We start from the raw sequence: 18,215 nt of genomic DNA, 5'->3' as shown, positions 1-18,215 counted from the left end.
CGGACGGTCCGGTACTAGAGTCCGGACCGTCTGTGCCCCTGCGACAATATAAACACAGGCGAGAGTACTTATCCCATACATGGTTATCCTAACCTATCCGTGGGGATCTATTGGATCTCGCATAAGAACAGGTCCACACCACCCCCAATTAATATAAAGGGGTACAACCAATTGAGAACTCCGAACACAATCCAATCGAACCAATCTATTACTTTCTTTATTTTCATTCATGCTCTAGGAGTAGATATAGCGTAGACCTAGTTGTAGTTCACACACCATATCCTTTTTGGCTCGACGTTCTTTGGGAACGCCCCAGGTGGCCTATCGACCCTAGGGCATCATCTTCACCTCTATTGGACTCTACGTCATCTAAAGCCATCTTGGGTGGCAATGCCGACCCCAAGCCGACCCTAGGATCTTACCCCTCCAGGAGGCAAGAATCACATTATCCATTCAAGATGTGTTCCTTGACTTGATTTTTTAATTCCTAGGGGCGAGATCTAGGTTCGACGGGTGACCTGCTGACCCCGGAGCACCCTGAGATCTCTCCCTTAGAGACGAGATCTAGGTTCATGCGAGGAAGAAGACCATCCTGCGCTATCGCGAACCGTTCGGCCCACAACACGGACCGTCTGGAGCGATGTAGGAAAGGAGCCGCTCTTGCAGCGAGGTCACGGACCATTTTTATCGCCACAAAGGGCACCGCCAGATGGTACACCCCTAGTGTTTAGTGTCGGATAGGCGCCAGCAATATCCTGCCCGTTGAAAGCAAGGCTGTGTGTTAGTGCTGGTAACTTTGCGTCAGTACTTGTACCATCGTCACAATTCATTGCACGGTGGCCCTGAAGTTATGTTACTACTATGGCGGGACTAACAGCTAGCTAATACACCTCATTATTTCTGTTTACTTGGCGTTAACTCTGGACATTACTACCACGAACGAACTTCGGTAGCAATGTCGTTGCATCACACATTAACGTTGAGACCGCCGTACAAATAATGCTATCACCAACACTTGTACTGGATACGTTCAGATGCGTACTATTATACCTACAGACTACATTATTTTCTCTGTTATAAAATAAGTAGTCGCTATAACATTCGTGTCGATTTGACATTTTAAAGTTTAATTAGATTTACAAAAGATATCAGAAATATGTATATCTTCAACTAAGTTTAAATAAAAAAAATCAAAAATCTATTTAAGAATACTAATTACATACGATAAATATTAATAAATGTATATATAGTTAAAGTAAAAACAGTGGACGCTTCAAAAGTTAAGAATTTGGAACCGTGGGGAGTATATATCACTCCCGCTTGTTATTAATAAGACTATCAGCAATTCAGCATACAACATTGTCACTTCAAAAGTTAAAAACAGAGGCGCCAACAGCAAACCAAATCTGAGAGGAGATGGGAAGGGAGCAGAAGCACCGCAAGTAGGGATGATAATAGGGAATTTCCCATTGTGGAAATAACTTCCTATCTTGGTCCTCACCATAAAGTTTTTTTTTTCCACGGAGATCCCAACGAAAGCTTGCTTAAGACATTCCTTCTGCATCCCTGTTTTCCACGAGGAATCTCCGTCCTCGTTTAAATTAGAATCAGTATGTACTTCCTTTGTTATTAATACACAACATTGTCACTTTTACACATTGTTAGATGTAAAAATTCCTTATATGTACATCAAAAAGAACACATTTGTACAACAAGTGATATCTTGACAAGGTAATTATTTATTTATATCATTAAATATTATATGAAAACATCGTCACGTGTAAGTTTAACGGGTCCCTATAGAGAACGGAGATGGTGAGTGCTTCCGTCACCGTCCCTGTTTAACTGTCAGGGGAGAATTTTTTTCCCATTTAAATCTTGGTGGGGAAGAAACTTCCCCATACTTATCATCTAGGGCTTTGTTTGTTTAATCCTTAATCCATGGGGATTGAGAGGGATTAGAGTGGATTGATGTGGGTTTTGACTTGTAGGGGATTTAATCTCTCTTAATCTCCATGTATAATGTATTTGACAAAAACATGAACAGGGCCTAATGGATAAATCCTCCGTGGGGAATCGGGTGCCATTGCCATCTCCAACCGCAAGGAGTAAAGTGTGATGCAGGATTGTATTAGTTTGATACGCACAGATACTATATGCGTACGTGACTGGTAGGGTGAAAAGGTTGTCTCTAGGGATGTTGGTTGCTTCATGCTAGAGGAATCTGTGGGTTAATTAATTGGTGCGTTGACGCTAGGAGGTACAGTAGTAAGTACTTGTACAGTTGTACTCTAAACAAACATTAAGCTAGGTAAAAGATCATTCTTCTTCTTCTTCTTCTTTTACTACTGCATTTCTACTTTTATCCAAAAGTCCACATCTTCTTCTCTTTTCCCCCCCTTCTCGGTCATCTTCTTGTATCCAAAAGTTCCATCTGCAACGGTTAAAAATGGTCTTTAACCCCGCGCAGTTGTATCATTCAAATGATGCAATGCATGTTGTTGTGTTACGTTTTGTTGGGTCATGTTTGGACCGGCCTATAGTGTATATTACTCCTTCGTTTTAGGTCATGTTGTACACACTAGTAGTACACTAGCTAGCCGCAAACCAAAGCAGGAGTGAGAGAAAGAGATGGACAAGCGCAAGAGTAAAAACAAAAAACAAAAAGGTGCGATGCAGAGATGGATGACGGACGACACACGTCCGATACGATGAAAAAAGTCAGACACGTGAGCCCGCCCCGCGCGCGTAGCCGTAGCCTACGAGGCCGGCCTCCCGTGTCACGCGGTCACATGCCCCGGCCGCTCTCGCTTGGACCGACAGGCAGAGGCCAACGCCGACGCCGTCGCCGCGCGCGCCTATAGCTATAGGGGAGGAAGGGGAATCGGCAACGACAAAGGCACCCGATACGAACCCACTGGGGGGCGCCGTACTGGGGTTAGGTTTAGGGTTTATCTCACTCTCATCATCATCCCGGCCGTACCCTTGCCGCGATCTACCCACCCGGTCTGGTGTGTACCGTGTACGTGTCCCAGTCCAGAAAGACAGCCGCGTTGTAGAAACCACAGCGGCGCGTACTACTACCGTGTCCTCCTCCCTATCTATCGGGCATCGAGCGATGACAACGACGACGACGACTTGTACAGGAGAAGGGACAGGGGCAGGGGTGCCATCTGCCTCTCCTCACCATCACCATCCCCTGCGGGAAATTGAAATCTTATCCTGCAGGGGCTGCACTGCACTGCTCTGCTCAGTGCTCAGCAGTGGTCCTCCGTCCGTCCCTGCCGCTGCCGGTAAGACATGCGGCCGGCCCGTCGCTTAGCCATTTCTCCCTCCAGCTCCAGGCTAGCTAGCGTACACACACGCGCACGGCAATGGTCCCCCCGCCAGGCAGTCGATCGGCTCCAGAATTATATTATTATTACTGTATGGTTTACCTTCTCCCTCCTCTAGCTCTAGTGCATATCCAGCAACCAGCATGCTGCTCCACCTTCACCTGCACAGGCAGGCAGGCAACCAACCACCCTTCCAAAAACATTAAACCCTAGCCATGAATCGCTCGCTACCTTCAGTACGTGACGACACGTACGGAGGCGGCCATGGCGTACGTACGTGCCGGTCCTTCCGTGCACGCGGCACCGTCTGCCCCTGGTATACGTACGTGGAGGCCATGCATGGCGTACCGCGTACGTACACACCGACACACGTCGTCCTGTTTTCACCTAGCTACTACGTACCTGCATGGCTGATGTGTGGCCTATCCGCTGGGCCTGGGCCATCCATCTCTGCCCCAGTAAAACACACACACCACCACTACAGCAGCCATGGTCCTGACTCCTGAGTCCTGACGGAAGCTTCATGCCAACAAACCATGCATATGCATGTGAGGTTAAAGGCAAAAGTTCAGGGCAAGTGCCAGTAAGCCAAAAGACCACACATAACATAACACTGGATACGGATGGTGGCCATGGATCGAATCGTCGTCGTCCAACACCATGCATGCGTCGTGCATGCTCTCCTTTACCTAACAAATAGTAACCTTTTTCCCCTCCGGCATCTCTCATCAGCCTTGCAAACGGCACGTACCGGCGAGCATCCAATCCAAGCGCAACGGACAAAGGGTACAGCAAAAAAGGCCCAGCCTTTGGCCTCCCAACCGCGTCGTCCGCCCGCCCGCGCGGCCTTTGTGCTCCCAAAGCTAGCTACATGCATGGTTACTGGCATGTTCTCTATACATGCAATGCATCCTTCTTGCCAATTGGATGGATGGCCAAAGTTGACACAATTCCGATCACATGTGTTTGGTCAGTAACGTAGCACTACTTACTAGCAGAGCAGTACCCCCAAACAATAATGCAAACAAAGGTCACGGATTTGTGGTTGGTTCGGTAACACAGTAAAAACAAAAAGAAAAACTGCTCCGGTACCCACTAGGGAATCAGAGATTAATTAGCCACTAGGGAATCAGAGATTAATTAGCCCACTGCTCGTTACCTGCAACGAATGGAACCATGCATACAGTAGCACAAAAGTGCACAGCCTGATGATAGCCAGCAGGTTGGGACAATCAGGTTAGGCCAATACATTTTTGTCATATATATATCTAACAGCTTATCAGCTCCACCTAGTAGCTAGCCGGAATCAACCTAGCGACTTTTGCAATCAGGAAACAATCTAGGCGCAGTGCAGTGCAGTCTGTGGGTGACCGACTGACTGAGCACGCGTGCAATACTGCTGCAATGGCTGCCGGCACTCACTCACTCACCCCAGAGACCAGAAAAGCAGCCAGGGAAAAAACCTGCAGGCCTGCACGTACGGAAAGGTCAAAGGCGCATATATAGCTATTCTTTGAGATTTGAGAAAGGCTGACCTGTGATGATTGACAGACCAGCCAGTACGACAATTGCATTTGTGATATCTCATACTGTTTCGCTTGGATTTAATTCATACCGGATTCTATTATTTCTATGTTGTTTTTGTCTTGGAACAATTGGATCTATACCATTAAAAGATCCAAACTTTAGATATATATCATGGACCCCACATGTCATTGACTCATGTGGACCCACATGTAAGTGAGATAGTAATGGTATGGATCCAAAGGGGTGATCTTTTAATGGTATGGATCCAAATTTCCCATATAAATTACAACCGCAGACGTCTAAATAGTTGGTTTTAATTCGGAGCCAATAACCACCGCTGAGGGATGCTCCTTTTTATCTCTGTAGATGTGCGTGCAACTGGACCTTGAGAACTGGGATACTGGGGCTACTACTTCGTGTCTCCCACTTCTGAAAAGACATGGGTGCAGTGCAGGTGCAGCCGAACTGTAAGAATTCAGCAAACCACTTGAGACTGGCTTCAATGGTGGCCTCTCCCCTCCCTGTGACGGCGCCAGCACTGCCTCTACTTCTTCAACGGTGCCCCCTACGGCTACTACAGTAGTAGCGGGTGGGTGTTGTGCACGCTAGATGAAGAGGTACCACAAGCGCTCCTCTTGCCTCGGTTTCTGTGCACAGAAGTATTTATTAGTTGGGAAAAAATTGATAATAGATGGTGAATAGAGATGAAAATGGTATTTTATGATTATAGTGGGGTATAGGGGAAGGATTTAGGGGGAACCGTTGTACAGAGTGGAGATATAGGGGGAAGAGAACGCTGACGTGGCATGTGAGTGGCATATAGGGGGAGAAATTTAGTGATAACCGCTGAACACAGTCTGAGTAGCTAGGATGCACTGAGCATTTCGAAAACCCGCGAGCGTAGGTGCAGAGATGCAGTATCGTGGAGCGTAGTTTAGGGAAGGTTATTCTTGCCGCCTTTTCGGAGCGCCAAATACTCAATAAGAACCGGCGGCGGTGCTCTCTGGTCAGGGGCGGACGGTCTGCGGCCTGGGGCCGGACGGTCCGCGACCTGGCGTGAGGCGGCGGTGCTCTCTGGTCAAGCGCGGACGGTCCGCGGCACAGGGTCGGACGGTCCGCGACCTGGTGCAGGAGCTCAGGTTCCGTGCCTGACGACCGGACGATCCGCGCCCTAGGACCGGACGGTCCGCGCGTACGCAGGGGCGGCGGAAGATCGCCGACGGCACCTGTATCTCGCTCCCGGGAGGGACCCCGTCGGGGAGGAGAGATCCTAGGAGTTGTCTAGGCTCGGGCAGGCCGACCTAGACTTCTCTAATCGACGTAGAGTCGAGGAGAGACGGAGAATTTGGGGGATCGAGTGGCTAAACCTAAACTAGACTAGAACTACTCCTAGGATACAATGTGAAATAGAAGTTGTATTGATTCGATTGATTGTTACAAATCGGCCGTATACCTCTCTATTTATAGAGAAGGGGGGCTGGACCCTTTACAAACTAATTTCCGAGCTTATCCCATGATTTTAGCTAACAACCGTAGCACAAAACTCGGAACCCTAATCTGTTCTGCGCACGCGCGGACCGTCTGGCCCACAGGCGCAGACCGTCCGGACTGCGGACCGTCCGGCCTCAGGGCCGGACCGTCCGTGCACTCAAATTGGTGCTCAACATATGCCCCCTGCCTTTTGGTGGAGCTGAGCGAACCAAAAGCAACTAACTCGATGTTATCACATCGTTTTTCTTAGGCATCTTGCCACTTACTAGGATGGTACGCAGTGGTCTTGGTCTCGGACGTAACCCCTTTAGCTTTGATCGAACTGTCGGTCCCAACACCGTCGAGCATCATACTGATCCTGACCAATCCGTCACCTAGCTTTTCCTAATTTTCCAAGTGTTCTGGCGTAGCTTCGTAGTCGACCAGGTCTTCTCCTTGCAGGTCATCTTCCTCCATGGGTGTCGGCACGTCGTTTGCAGGTGTCATGGTTTATTGCGGATGAGTCGGCCTCAGGGGTCGGACGGTCCGCGCCCTGTACGGTTGGTCCAGTCTTTATAGCCGGACTGTCTGCTATACCTGCAAAGAGCTGCACAGTTGCTGTTTTATTTTCTGTCTTTATGGCCGTTTGATTTTCCTCAACGGCCTTTGGTCTCCATCTCTTTTGTGGTGGCGGATACTGCGGATGTGTGTCATTGAATATTTTTTCCGCCTCCTTCTCCTGATTCTCCTTTGCTCTAAGGCGCTGTAATTTTCGCTTTTGCGATCGTGTCAATCCCGATGGGCACCATCGGGGCATGGAGTATTTTGGATCGGCTATTTTATTGACAGTCGTACTTTCTTTTTTGTTTGTATTGGCCGATTCACCAAAAATCATTGACCCTTCGTTATTTTGTTGTACGACGACACCTGTCGTTCCTATTTTAATGACGTCTCCCTTTTTCGTACTGTTGGAGGTTGTAGCTGTATGCCCCCCTGCCGGATTAGTCAGCCTTTGGGGCCGAATTATTCGGCAATCTTGCTGGGCCTGTGCTTGTGGACCAGATTGAGGGGCTCTCAATCGGTCTTGTACTGGAGGTGTCAACCTATTGAATACAGATGTTTGGGGTGCCCCCCAAGCGGGGTACTGTGGCATCCTAAGTGGGTATGGTGGCATGCCCCACATTTGATTTGGGACGTATGGTGGAGGTATGTATGTGTATGAATATGGCATAGGTAGATATGGTGGTGGAGGTGTCCATGCAGGTATGTTAGGTCTTAATTGAACATTATGACCTCCCGTCCTTTCCGATTGGTGTGGTGGTCCAATCGGCCTAACCTGCCGTCGCACCTGGGTGGGTAAGCGAGGTCCCTTTGGTGGTCGGTCGCTGGAGCCAGCCTTCTTTTTCACATATTTAGACAATAATTGATCAAAGGTCGGGCTAGATTTTACCAACCGACCAGTTGCCTTGAACGTGTTAGTTTTCCACGTACCTATTTCTGGTCGTCGTGGTTTGAAGGTACGTGGTCGCCGCGGCTCTTCGACGTTGCCGGACCGTCCGCCGGAACGCTTCGGACCGTCCGGTGATGTTACGGACCGTCCGCGCCTAGACACCGGACCGTCCACGATGCGTAGTATGGGTTCTCGCGCATATCCCCTTGTCTGTGCTTGCCCCCCAGCGCTGGAGTTTGTGATGGTTACCTTCAGTGTCTCCCCTCCATCAGGAGTCTTCTCGGCCATCACTTTCCTGCAAGAAATTTTGTTGTTTCCATCGGCCTCCCGTGCGTTGCCGATGATGACTTCTTTGTCTTTGCCCTTATCGGCTGTGTTGGGCCGAATTAGGACCTTTTTGCCATTAAAGTCGATCACATTCATTGGGAAGGGCTCCGTGTCCTCCTGAAATTTCAATCGTCCCTCGTTAATGGCCGATTGAATTTGTCGTCGGAACACATTACAATCATTAGTGGCATGGGAAAATGCGTTGTGCCACTTGCAGTATGCGCGACGCTTTAGTTTGTCGGCAGGTGGAACGATATAATCAATTTTAATGTTACCATTTTTAGTAATTCATCGAATATCTTATCACATTTGCCGACATTAAATGTAAACTTAACCTCCTCCTGTCGTTCCTTTTGAACTGACTGCAAGGAGGAGCAAGCCGAAGATTTGGCCTGCTCGGGCCAAACTATTTCGGCAGTGTAAACTTTCTTTGGTTCATCGTCCGAACTACTTTGATTGTGTTCTACTATAGGGACATTATGATGAATCGTTCTGACTAGTTCTTTGCTTCGGCTTTCACAAGCCGAAGCTCTCTGATGTAACTGTGCTAGAGTAAAGAACTGGATGCCTTCTAATCTCTCTTTTAAATAATAGCGCAATCCATCAAAGGCTATTCCCGCCAGTTGTTTTTCTGTTAAATGAATTTGAAAGCATCGGTTTCTCGTATCCTGGAATCTCCGGATATAATCACTAACCGATTCATCCTTTTCTTGTCGTAGGGTCACTAAGTCTACTAAATCTAGCTCATAATCACCAGAGAAGAAATGTTCATGAATTTTTTGCTCTAAGTCTCCCCATGACAAAATGGAATTAGGAGGGAGCGTGGCATACCATGTGAATGCAGTCCCTGTTAAGGATAATGAAAATAAACGCACACGGAATGCTTCGGTGTCGGCCAATTCTCCTAATTGTGCTAGGAACTGGCCTATGTGCTCACGCGTGCTCTTTCCTTGGTCACCCGAAAACTTTGCAAACTCGGGTATCCTGGTTCCCTGTGGGTATGGGTGGTGATCAAATCGGCTATCATAAGGCTTCCGATATGATTGCCCCCCAGGGATCATGCTTACTCCGAGCTTATCTCGGAACGCCCCGGCTATTTCTTCCCTCACTATATCAACGGCAGCCGGTGCAAGACCACCGGCTCTCTGGTCAAACATAGGTGGGGTTGGTTGCATGTTAGTATGTTGTCGTTCCCCCCATTGGTTTGAGCTACGTGGTGCATTTCCATTTGCCCTATATGGCTCATATGTTTGATCGTTTCTTTCCGGCCTTCTAGGTGGGGCCGGAAAGCTTTCCTGGGCTCTAGGTCTTGAATTAATGGGCTGGTGCATTGCATATTGTGATTGGGAGTGTTGCTGGGATGAGTGAGGATTCAAGTAACAATCTTCCTCAAAAAGGTCATATGCGGACTGTCCGGACATTGGCCCGGACCGTCCGTAATTATGTGCGGACCGTCCGTCGTTGTATGCGGACCGTCCGACTGAGTAGTTTAAATTCGGTGCCCTATGTGGTGGCTCGGGTGCGTGTCTAGGTAACTCATTAAAAATGGGCCCGGGTGTGGCTGACCCAGACGGTCCGCGCTCGCGAGCGGACGGTCCGGACATGTGTAGATCGGCTGGTTTACTGCCGATTTGCGTTTGCTCAGGGTACGTGTCCATCGGCATCCCATAAGGGGGTTGTGACTGGTCGTGACAACCTCTAACCGATGTATTACGTGTATTATCTCCTAATTCAACCTCGTGTGAAGGAAAATTTGCTACACTAGATTTATCAAATGCACGTACTAGTCTTCTACAATCGTTTTGCATAACCCCTATGATATTTTGCATCTGTTCTCGCTGTTCGTCTATGTAAGCTTTAAGATATTGGAGTTCGTTGGTGCTACTTACATTTGGGGTAATCGTAGTAGGTCGGAGCGAAGCCAGATCTGTCGTCCGTTGCCGAACGACTTTGTTGTTCCTGTCCACTTTGAAGTCAGCCAGGAACTTCGCCTTTGCTTCTTGGATCAGCTGCTCCTGGCGCTCCTCGAACAGGAGCTGTTATTCAGCCGGCAAGGCTTCCCATGTCGGCGTGATGATATTGCTGGTGGAAACCTCAGAGCTATCCTTTGAACCAGCCATTGAGGGCCGATTTGATAGGTCTATATGTGTTGTCCCCAGCGGAGTCGCCAAAAAGTATGTTGACGCCTTTTTGGAGCGCCAAATACTCAAGAAGAACCGGCGGCGGTGCTCTCTGGTCAGGGGCGGACGGTCCGCGGCCTGGGGCCGGACGGTCCGCGACCTGGCGTGAGGCGGCGGTGCTCTCTGGTCAAGCGCGGACGGTCCGCGGCCTGGTGCAGGAGCTCAGGTTCCCTGCCTGACGACCGGACGGTCCGCGCCCTAGGGCCGGACGGTCCGCGCGTACGCAGGGGCGGCGGAAGATCGCCGACGGCACCTGGATCTCGCTCCCGGGAGGGACCCCGTCGGGGAGGAGAGATCCTAGGAGTTGTCTAGGCTCGGGCAGGCCGACCTAGACTCCTCTAATCGACGTAGAGTCGAGGAGAGACGGAGAATTTGGGGATCGAGTGGCTAAACCTAAACTAGACTAGAACTACTCCTAGGATAAAATGCGAAATAGAAGTTGTATTGATTCGATTGATTGTTACAAATCGGCCGTATACCTCTCTATTTATAGAGGAGGGGGGCTGGACCATTTACAAACTAATTTCCGAACTTATCCCATGATTTTAGCTAACAACCGTAGCACAAAACTCGGAACCCTAATCTGTTCTGCGCACGCGCGGACCGTCCGGCCCACCGGCGCGGACCGTCCGGACTGCGGACCGTCCGGCCTCAGGGCCGGACCGTCCGCGCACTCAAATTGGTGCTCAACAGTTATCGAGAGTGACAGAAAACGCTACGTTAACGACTTCGGAAACAAAATACCATTGAATAGATCAGTGCGTCAGAGCCTAAACTGTTATCAGCTCAAAGAACTTTACACTGCAGAGTTCTCCGTGCATCGAAAGATTCAGTGACCAGAGTATACAATGCAAACAGAGAGGTACTAGAGCAACCATGCATTGAAGATAATTTACAAAGACGTGGATACAGCGTACTGTGGAAGTATGAACGTTTGGTCCTATTGCAATGCTATAGACTGGGGGCTAACCTGGGAACTCTGGAAAAAAAATATGAACATTTACAGCTGACATAATAGTCATCTAGAGGGGGAAAAAAGGCTGTCGTTTGATAAGGATGGACCTGGCTGGAAAATCCTCTGTTCCAAACCAACCTTATAGGTAAGCTATTCAGCATCTAGCAGCCTTCTTCAACATCATCAAGTTTCAGAGCTTTGACAATAACAATTTCCTGAAAAAAGGGAAAACAGCCAAATCAACCAGAACATAAAAGGCATGTTTTACCATGTTGCAAAGTAGTGTGTACTTCTAAGATCTACATCACCGACACAAATTAATGCACTGTTCTTCCCGGATCCACATGATAAAAGTTAACTACCAAAAGGAGCAGACTAAAGTACGCAGGATCGTTATCGCCAAGCTTGTCAACAACATTATCAGTATAGTATTTCTAGTCTAAAAGCACAAAGTGTCCCTCATACTAACAGAGGTGCCTTTGCTGTTCATGGGATACAGAGAAATTTATTCGAACTCATCAACCAATCAGCACTGTTATGATTAGCTGCTGATTTGCTTTGTCCATGTAAAACCTCCAGAATCTGGGTATCTTTTCATTGGATTTCAAGAGCATTGTTCACGGCAGTGTGAAGCGTTGAAACTCAAACAGCAGAAATCGCATCTAAATAACACCTTTCGTCAACTGATTAGTTAGAAAGAAGTATTGGTGAGATCAAAATAGTTGGAATTCACGCCCTACAAATCCAACGAAATTTGTGTCAACCTTCCCTTCAAAAGTTACATCAAGGTTCAACCAACCCTAGACTTGACACAACCTCTGTGGCTGTGACCTCTGGTCTCATATCAGTATCTTTTTTAACTACTACAACATGCTATGATGTTCCCAAAGTAATTGTAGCAGGAGCTATCGTATTCCATTAATAACGATAACACATAATAAATTTAAAGAACATCACGTATAAAGTTTAAAATAGGTAGTGCCACAAAAGAAAACCATTTGTCGGTTGAAGAGTAATTGTTGCAAATATGTGGAAAGGCCTGCCACTACCAGATACAGAACGATTTGGTCGATGTGCTCGTAAATGAGACAATAATTGGTTTGCATATGCCAGCTGATGTCCGGACAACTTTTTCCAAGGGTTTCTCTTCTGATCACCGTATGCAAGTGTCAGTTAAAACTTCTTGCTGCCGCAAATCCTAATTGATTCTGAAATCTGCACGCTGACACATGTTGATAGAAACCATTCTCTTTAGCCGGTAGACATATGATTCTTCCAATATCGATAGCATGCTGAACTTAATGAGTGGGCAGTTCACCTAATAGATTAAAATTTAGGGAGAATCTGGTGAAGAAACCGAGTATAACCATGGTTTAGAAAATACAAAAAATGAGAAAAACAAACAACTGCTTCTGCAGTGTACATGTAGAGCTAACATTTTCAAAGCAACTCAACAAGCAATGCTTGCCCCGTCAAAAAGAAACAAAGCAATGTTTGATACTGAACTTTTCTTCAGTACACAGTTTTTAGCTACAACAACGAGAGAAAATAAGAGAATTTCGTACAGTGAACAGAGAAGGTCAATAAGGTCGACGATGACAAAAGGGACTCGTGAGTCTAGTCTTTTATACTACTACTGCTCTTTTTTTTTTTAAGAATGGCCAAATGTTTAGGTAGTTGGTAGATAATTCACCCGTACAGAGACAGAAAATATAACATGCGCTTATCAATCAAACTAACCATAAACGGAATAAAAACGCTTGCACCAGGTCATCGGTACTATTAACCAGCACCAGCAGTTTTGCACAATCCTCTGAGAATACAACAAAAAAGTTGAATGGTAAATACTTCGATAAGATCAATCTCCTAGTGATCAAGGGGGTGTTTGGTTCCTTTTAGACTTTTAATCACCCTTTTTAAATTTTAGGGACTAAACTTTAATCTTTAGAATTGCTATTTGGAAAGATGTTGGATAGTTTAGTGACTAAAAGTGACTAAGGGCAATATTTAGAAGCGTCCAGTTTTTAATAAACTAGTTTGTGAAAATTGATGTGGTTCCAAATATACCAGTTTTTTTCTTAGTTTATAGAAATTAGATTCCCAGTTTTTTAAAACCAAGAAGCTGGTCTTTATTAACTAAAAGATAAAAACTGGTTTCTTATTGCTTCAAAGAGGACGTTTACCTCCTAATCGGATAGCTGGCGTCGTATCTGACTGACCATGGGCCATGACATGGTCGATTGCGTGGGCGCGGTGAATCGCGCCGGCTTTGCGCTTCTGGGCTCTGGCTTAAACGAAACGTGTGGAGTGGGGTGGGGAGGGTGGCGGCCGGGCGGAGAGAGACGTTCTGCCCACGAGCAAGTTGTCTTTTTTTTAAGAAACGGAGTGATTAATAGTTTGGGCTTAAGGCCAAATTAGGCGGTCGTCTTGCAAATATGAGGATAGCAGTTAAGGGCTTAATGCCAGTTTCGGTAGAAGTTTCATTTGAGTTTTATTTATATTTATATTGTGATATATCAGCAGAGATAGAGATAGCCTGGCTAGAGATGCTCCTCCCGTCCTCCGAGAGACCACACAACGTATTTTAAACGTTAAAAGAGGCCTGAAGAAACATACAAATGCTACCACCACTACCACAGAAGTTTAGCAGCGATAAATCCATGTGCCAGAGAAGAAAAGGCATGGAAAAACAAATTTATTGTTACAAATACTTCTCACACACACCAACAGCTTTCACCACCGAAGCAAATTTATTGACTGTTACAAATACATTCAGATTTATTGTTGTTTTGGAAAAGCAGCAGACTTCACAGGTTACCCTACTACATGTACAATTGTGTGGTCACAGATCAGTCAGATGTGATTCCAAGATAGGAGAAGAAGGAAGCTAGTTCTGGTCTCTAAACCACCACTGCAAAGCAATATAGGATGGATTTCACTGACACAATCTGCAAGCTACCTATTGTACATATGACTGGTCACTGAGCTGTTGACACGATCTGATCAAGGAATACATTTCCATCCGTTGCACTTAACGAAACCCCATCAGCTCCAATTTGTCACCAATCGATTGGAATCTGACCTTAAACTGATTTGTGATAGATGTGCAACAACTCAGTGACGGTTGGTACTATTTTTTGTTAGGAACATAACCAAATAATTAGAAATAAAGAATCCACGCTGAGGCGCGTATCACATAGCATCAAGGCTGTTGTTTGTTGCTTTTGATGCCTCTACCTGAGATCATTACTGACGCTGCTATATCAATAGGGTCTTGGTGGATAAGTACCAGGGTAAGGCGCTGCATAAGATCAAACGAGGCAAAGGGAGGCGATCCAGTTAGAGCATTGACTAACATCATGAAAAAAGATGGAATTTTCTCTGCTGAATTGCATCTCACCTGGTGGGTACGGCGACTCTGCTGCTGGCGGGGGTGGGTATGGTTGTTGCCCATATGGTTGCGGTGGGTAAGATCGCTCATATGGTTGTGGTGGGTAAGATCCCTCATATGGTTGCGGTGGGTAAGATTGCTCATATGGTTGTGGTGGATAGGATGGAGGGTATCCAGCAGGTGGGGGTTGGTATGGTTGCTGCGGAGGTGGTGGATATTCAGCAGTGGTATATGGTGCATGGCTAGAAGTTGGGTAAGCAGGGTATGCGGTTGCACCAGGATATGCTGAAACCGGTGGATATGAAGGTGAGACTCCCGTGTATGGAATCGCTGATGCTAGTGCTGGTGCTGGAGCAGGGGTTGCGGCCGAAGCTGGAGATGGGGCTGGGGCTGGGGTTGGAGATGGGGCTGGCATTGAAAGTGCAGGAACAGGATGTGCACTTGATGCGGCGACACTTCTACCCATCTTGTTCTTCTGTCAGACACAACAGAATCAGGTGCAAGACAGGGCTAAGAAAACAACAAACAATAGTAATCAGTCTCTCACCATTGCTGAGACATCAACATGCATAATGAGCTTCACTTCCCCAGCAGATCTGTAAATTTCCCACTGTCAGAAAGTTCATGAGGCCAGTGCACTCAAGTTATATGAGATAGGGATACCTCATGTGGCGTGTTTGAAGCGGCCATGAGGAGTCATCATAGCCATTTGTCAGCACCTTGTGCAGATATACTCTACACAAAAGCACAGCCGATGGTTACTCACTAAAAAGTAGATGTCATTTACGATATTGATGATGGAGCCACGCACCTTCCGCTTCCAATGAAGTCATCATGAGTTAACGTATTACTATTCCACACAATAACATTCAACTCGCGGAGCCCTTCAATGAGGGGTATATGGAACTTCTCATCGAAAGTTGGGTTTCTTCCTCCATCTAGCATCAATATCACATTTTAGGTTGAAAAAAAGAGAAATGAACTATGAGATAGCACAGAGGAAAATGTCATAAATTTAATTATTTAACCTTATATAATTAGCATATTTCTGTAGAAACTTGATTGTACAGAAAACTCTTAAATTTCTGTTGGTAAATAATCAGCTAAATGAATGTATCATCACTGTTCACGATGTGTGGAAACTTTCGTGCTTAGAATTCAATAAGCGGTTAATCTCTTCTGTTAGTAGATAAGTAAGAACCTTATTGGATGTTGGAACCAATTAAAGGATTATGTGTGTTCATAAAAATTCAGTGCCACGGCACACAGTTGAATACCCAAGATTGTATTAGGAGGGTTTTATAACAATACTTGGTAAATCAACAAGACTGAGATTAAAGAATCCTGGTTGCAAAAAGGCTGGGAAAACAGTTCTAGTCCACCCCTATTGGTGACCCCTCCCCTCTGCCCAAGCATTCAGCTTTTATTCACCTAGTTATAGGAGCTGTCTTTTTCACGAAGAAATGATCAAAATAAGTTTGTGCTAATTGCTTATAAATTGTACAGCCCGAGATTTATTGGAAATGATCAGAATGGTGGTCCATTCAACTTCAAAAGCAAATTGAAAGCACAACCTACAAAGACCCATAACTCCTCTAATTCCTTCATTACTTTTAAGTGTGCAAATAGAGTTATTCAAAACCGTGGAATCACAAGCCAGTCATATAGCTAAATTCCAGAATCCAGATAGTAGACACAAGAGAGAGAAAAAAACAAGCTCTTTTAGTGCCCAAAGTAAGTGCTTTTCGTTGCAGTGGGGTATGTTCATGTTTTCACAGTAGTTGTCAGCCATTAATGAATTAACACAAATAAATTGGTGTGAGTGGTACTTGTTCCAACATAATTTTTTAGTCCTAAATGATGGAAAGTTAAGCATAATATGCTGATTGGGAGGAACCAAGATTCCGCTAGGGCCATCTAGACTTTCGACAGCATACATAAAGTAGGCATAAATACATTATCGAAGTTAGGAAGAATCAGCCCAACTTAGGCTGGTGGTGTCCATATCTAAGCTGTGTACCATTGGTGGTATTTGTTCATTATCTATGGGCCAAAGCACATTAGCTGTGAATGCTCCCATTAGTTGCAGCAGGGGTATGTTCATGTTTTGACGGTAGTTGTCAGCCATTGATGAATTAACACAAATAAATTGGTGTGGGTGGTACTTGTTCCAACATAATTTAGTCCTAAATGATCAAAAGTCAAGCATAATACGATGATTGAAAGGTACCAATATTCCGCTAGGGGCATCTAGAGATTCGACATCATACATAAACTAAGCATAAAGACATTACGCGAAGTTAGAAAGAACCAGCCCAGCTGGTCGGCTGGCAGTTTCCATATCTAAGTGGTGTTCCATCGATGGCATTCGTTCATTACCTATGGGCAAAGCAGATTCGCTGTGAATTTTCCCATTAGTTGTTGTTTTCCTTTGCCATCTCTTCTGTGGCCGTTTGTTTGGTTGTCTTTGTAGTTATTAATGTTTTTCTAGCTTTTGTTGCCTGGTTTCTTTCTTTTTCTTACCGAGTCTTACAGAGTGGGCAACAAGGCAGGAAGCAGCAATCCCACATCAAGTTCACCTACCCACCTCATAGCACGTCGTTAATACCGAGAGTTTGCACAATGGCAGCCAAACCTAGTGAAACTTGAACGAGTATATTATGTTTTAATAGCTCAATCAACATCATATGCAGGCGAATTCCCTGTGCAGGGTGTGAATTGGGGTTGGTGGGTATGCGAAATTGTCTGACGCCGGTACGACGTCCACATAACAAAAAAATGAAAACAATTGAAGCAGTGCACGTTTAGTGCAGCGAAGACTCGGCCGGGGCGGCCGAGGAAGGAAGAGGGGGGTTACGAACCGGTGCAGGTGCGAGTGCGGAGCTTGGTGGTGGCGTACTCGACGACGACGTAGGGGTCCTGGCGGGTGAAGAACTCCGTGTCCCGCAGCTTCCGGCACCCGGTGACTGCAGGCAGGGTTACAGGAGGAGAGATCGATCAGCTACCAGTAGGTACGAGGGAGAAGGATCGGGGAGGAGGGAGGCGGGCAAGGCACCTCTGACTTCGAGTATCAGCCCATGGATTGACATGCGGAAGGGGCCGGAGTGAGGAGGGAGGCGGTCAGGCGGGGGCGGGAGGAGAAGAGGGATCTCGGAAGGAGACCGTGGATGGAGTCGGAGTCGGAGTCGGTCGATGTCTCGATGACGATGGCTCGGGCCCGTAATCTGCCTGGTTGTGGTTGTGGCGTCTTTATATTGAGAGCAGAACTGAGAGAGACCTGCGTGACCAAGTTATTTACGTCGTGGTCTAACATATTTTACGTCTTATTTTATCTTCTAATTCAAATTAAAATAGCATTTTGTTCGGCCATATATCTGGTGGGCTGAAAATAACCTTATATGTAAATATAAGATAGATGCCCTACTATACTATTTATATACTCTCTCCATTTTTTATCTTAAGGTAATGAAGGTTTATACTGAGTCAAAGTTTTAAAACTTTGACCAATAATATCTAAAAAATAATTATTTTAAATTAAAGAAATTATATATTATGCTAGATGTTTTAAAAATAAATGTAA

The 18,215-nt window shown here is 46.1% G+C and overlaps 1 protein-coding gene across 1 annotated transcript; it reads right to left on the bottom strand.

Moving 5' to 3' along the window:
- Nucleotides 1-13,853: 13,853 nt before the first annotated feature.
- Nucleotides 13,854-17,861, bottom strand: LOC100280708 (calcium-binding protein). Its single transcript, NM_001153627.2, has 7 exons — nt 17,691-17,861; nt 17,497-17,601; nt 15,447-15,573; nt 15,299-15,370; nt 15,183-15,231; nt 14,645-15,110; nt 13,854-14,545 (listed from the first exon to the last, which is right to left on the bottom strand). The coding sequence occupies exons 1-7, from the start codon at nt 17,722-17,724 to the stop codon at nt 14,508-14,510; spliced, it is 891 nt and encodes a 296-aa protein (NP_001147099.1). The 5' UTR covers nt 17,725-17,861; the 3' UTR covers nt 13,854-14,507.
- Nucleotides 17,862-18,215: the final 354 nt, after the last annotated feature.

Source organism: Zea mays, chromosome 9 (genome assembly GCF_902167145.1).
Source record: "Zea mays cultivar B73 chromosome 9, Zm-B73-REFERENCE-NAM-5.0, whole genome shotgun sequence".
NCBI classification, from domain to species: domain Eukaryota; kingdom Viridiplantae; phylum Streptophyta; class Magnoliopsida; order Poales; family Poaceae; genus Zea; species Zea mays.
Note: the sequence above shows the minus strand (reverse complement) of the source record. Positions and strands in the feature narration are given on the sequence as shown.

Coding starts and splice junctions, on each gene's coding strand:
- LOC100280708 (NM_001153627.2), bottom strand. CDS start 17,724: ATGTCAATCCATGGGCTGATACTCGAAGTCAGAG. Junction 17,602..17,690: donor GCTGATACTCGAAGTCAGAG/GTGCCTTGCCCG, acceptor CCCTGCCTGCAG/TCACCGGGTGCCGGAAGCTG. Junction 15,232..15,298: donor CTTCAAACACGCCACATGAG/GTATCCCTATCT, acceptor GGAAATTTACAG/ATCTGCTGGGGAAGTGAAGC.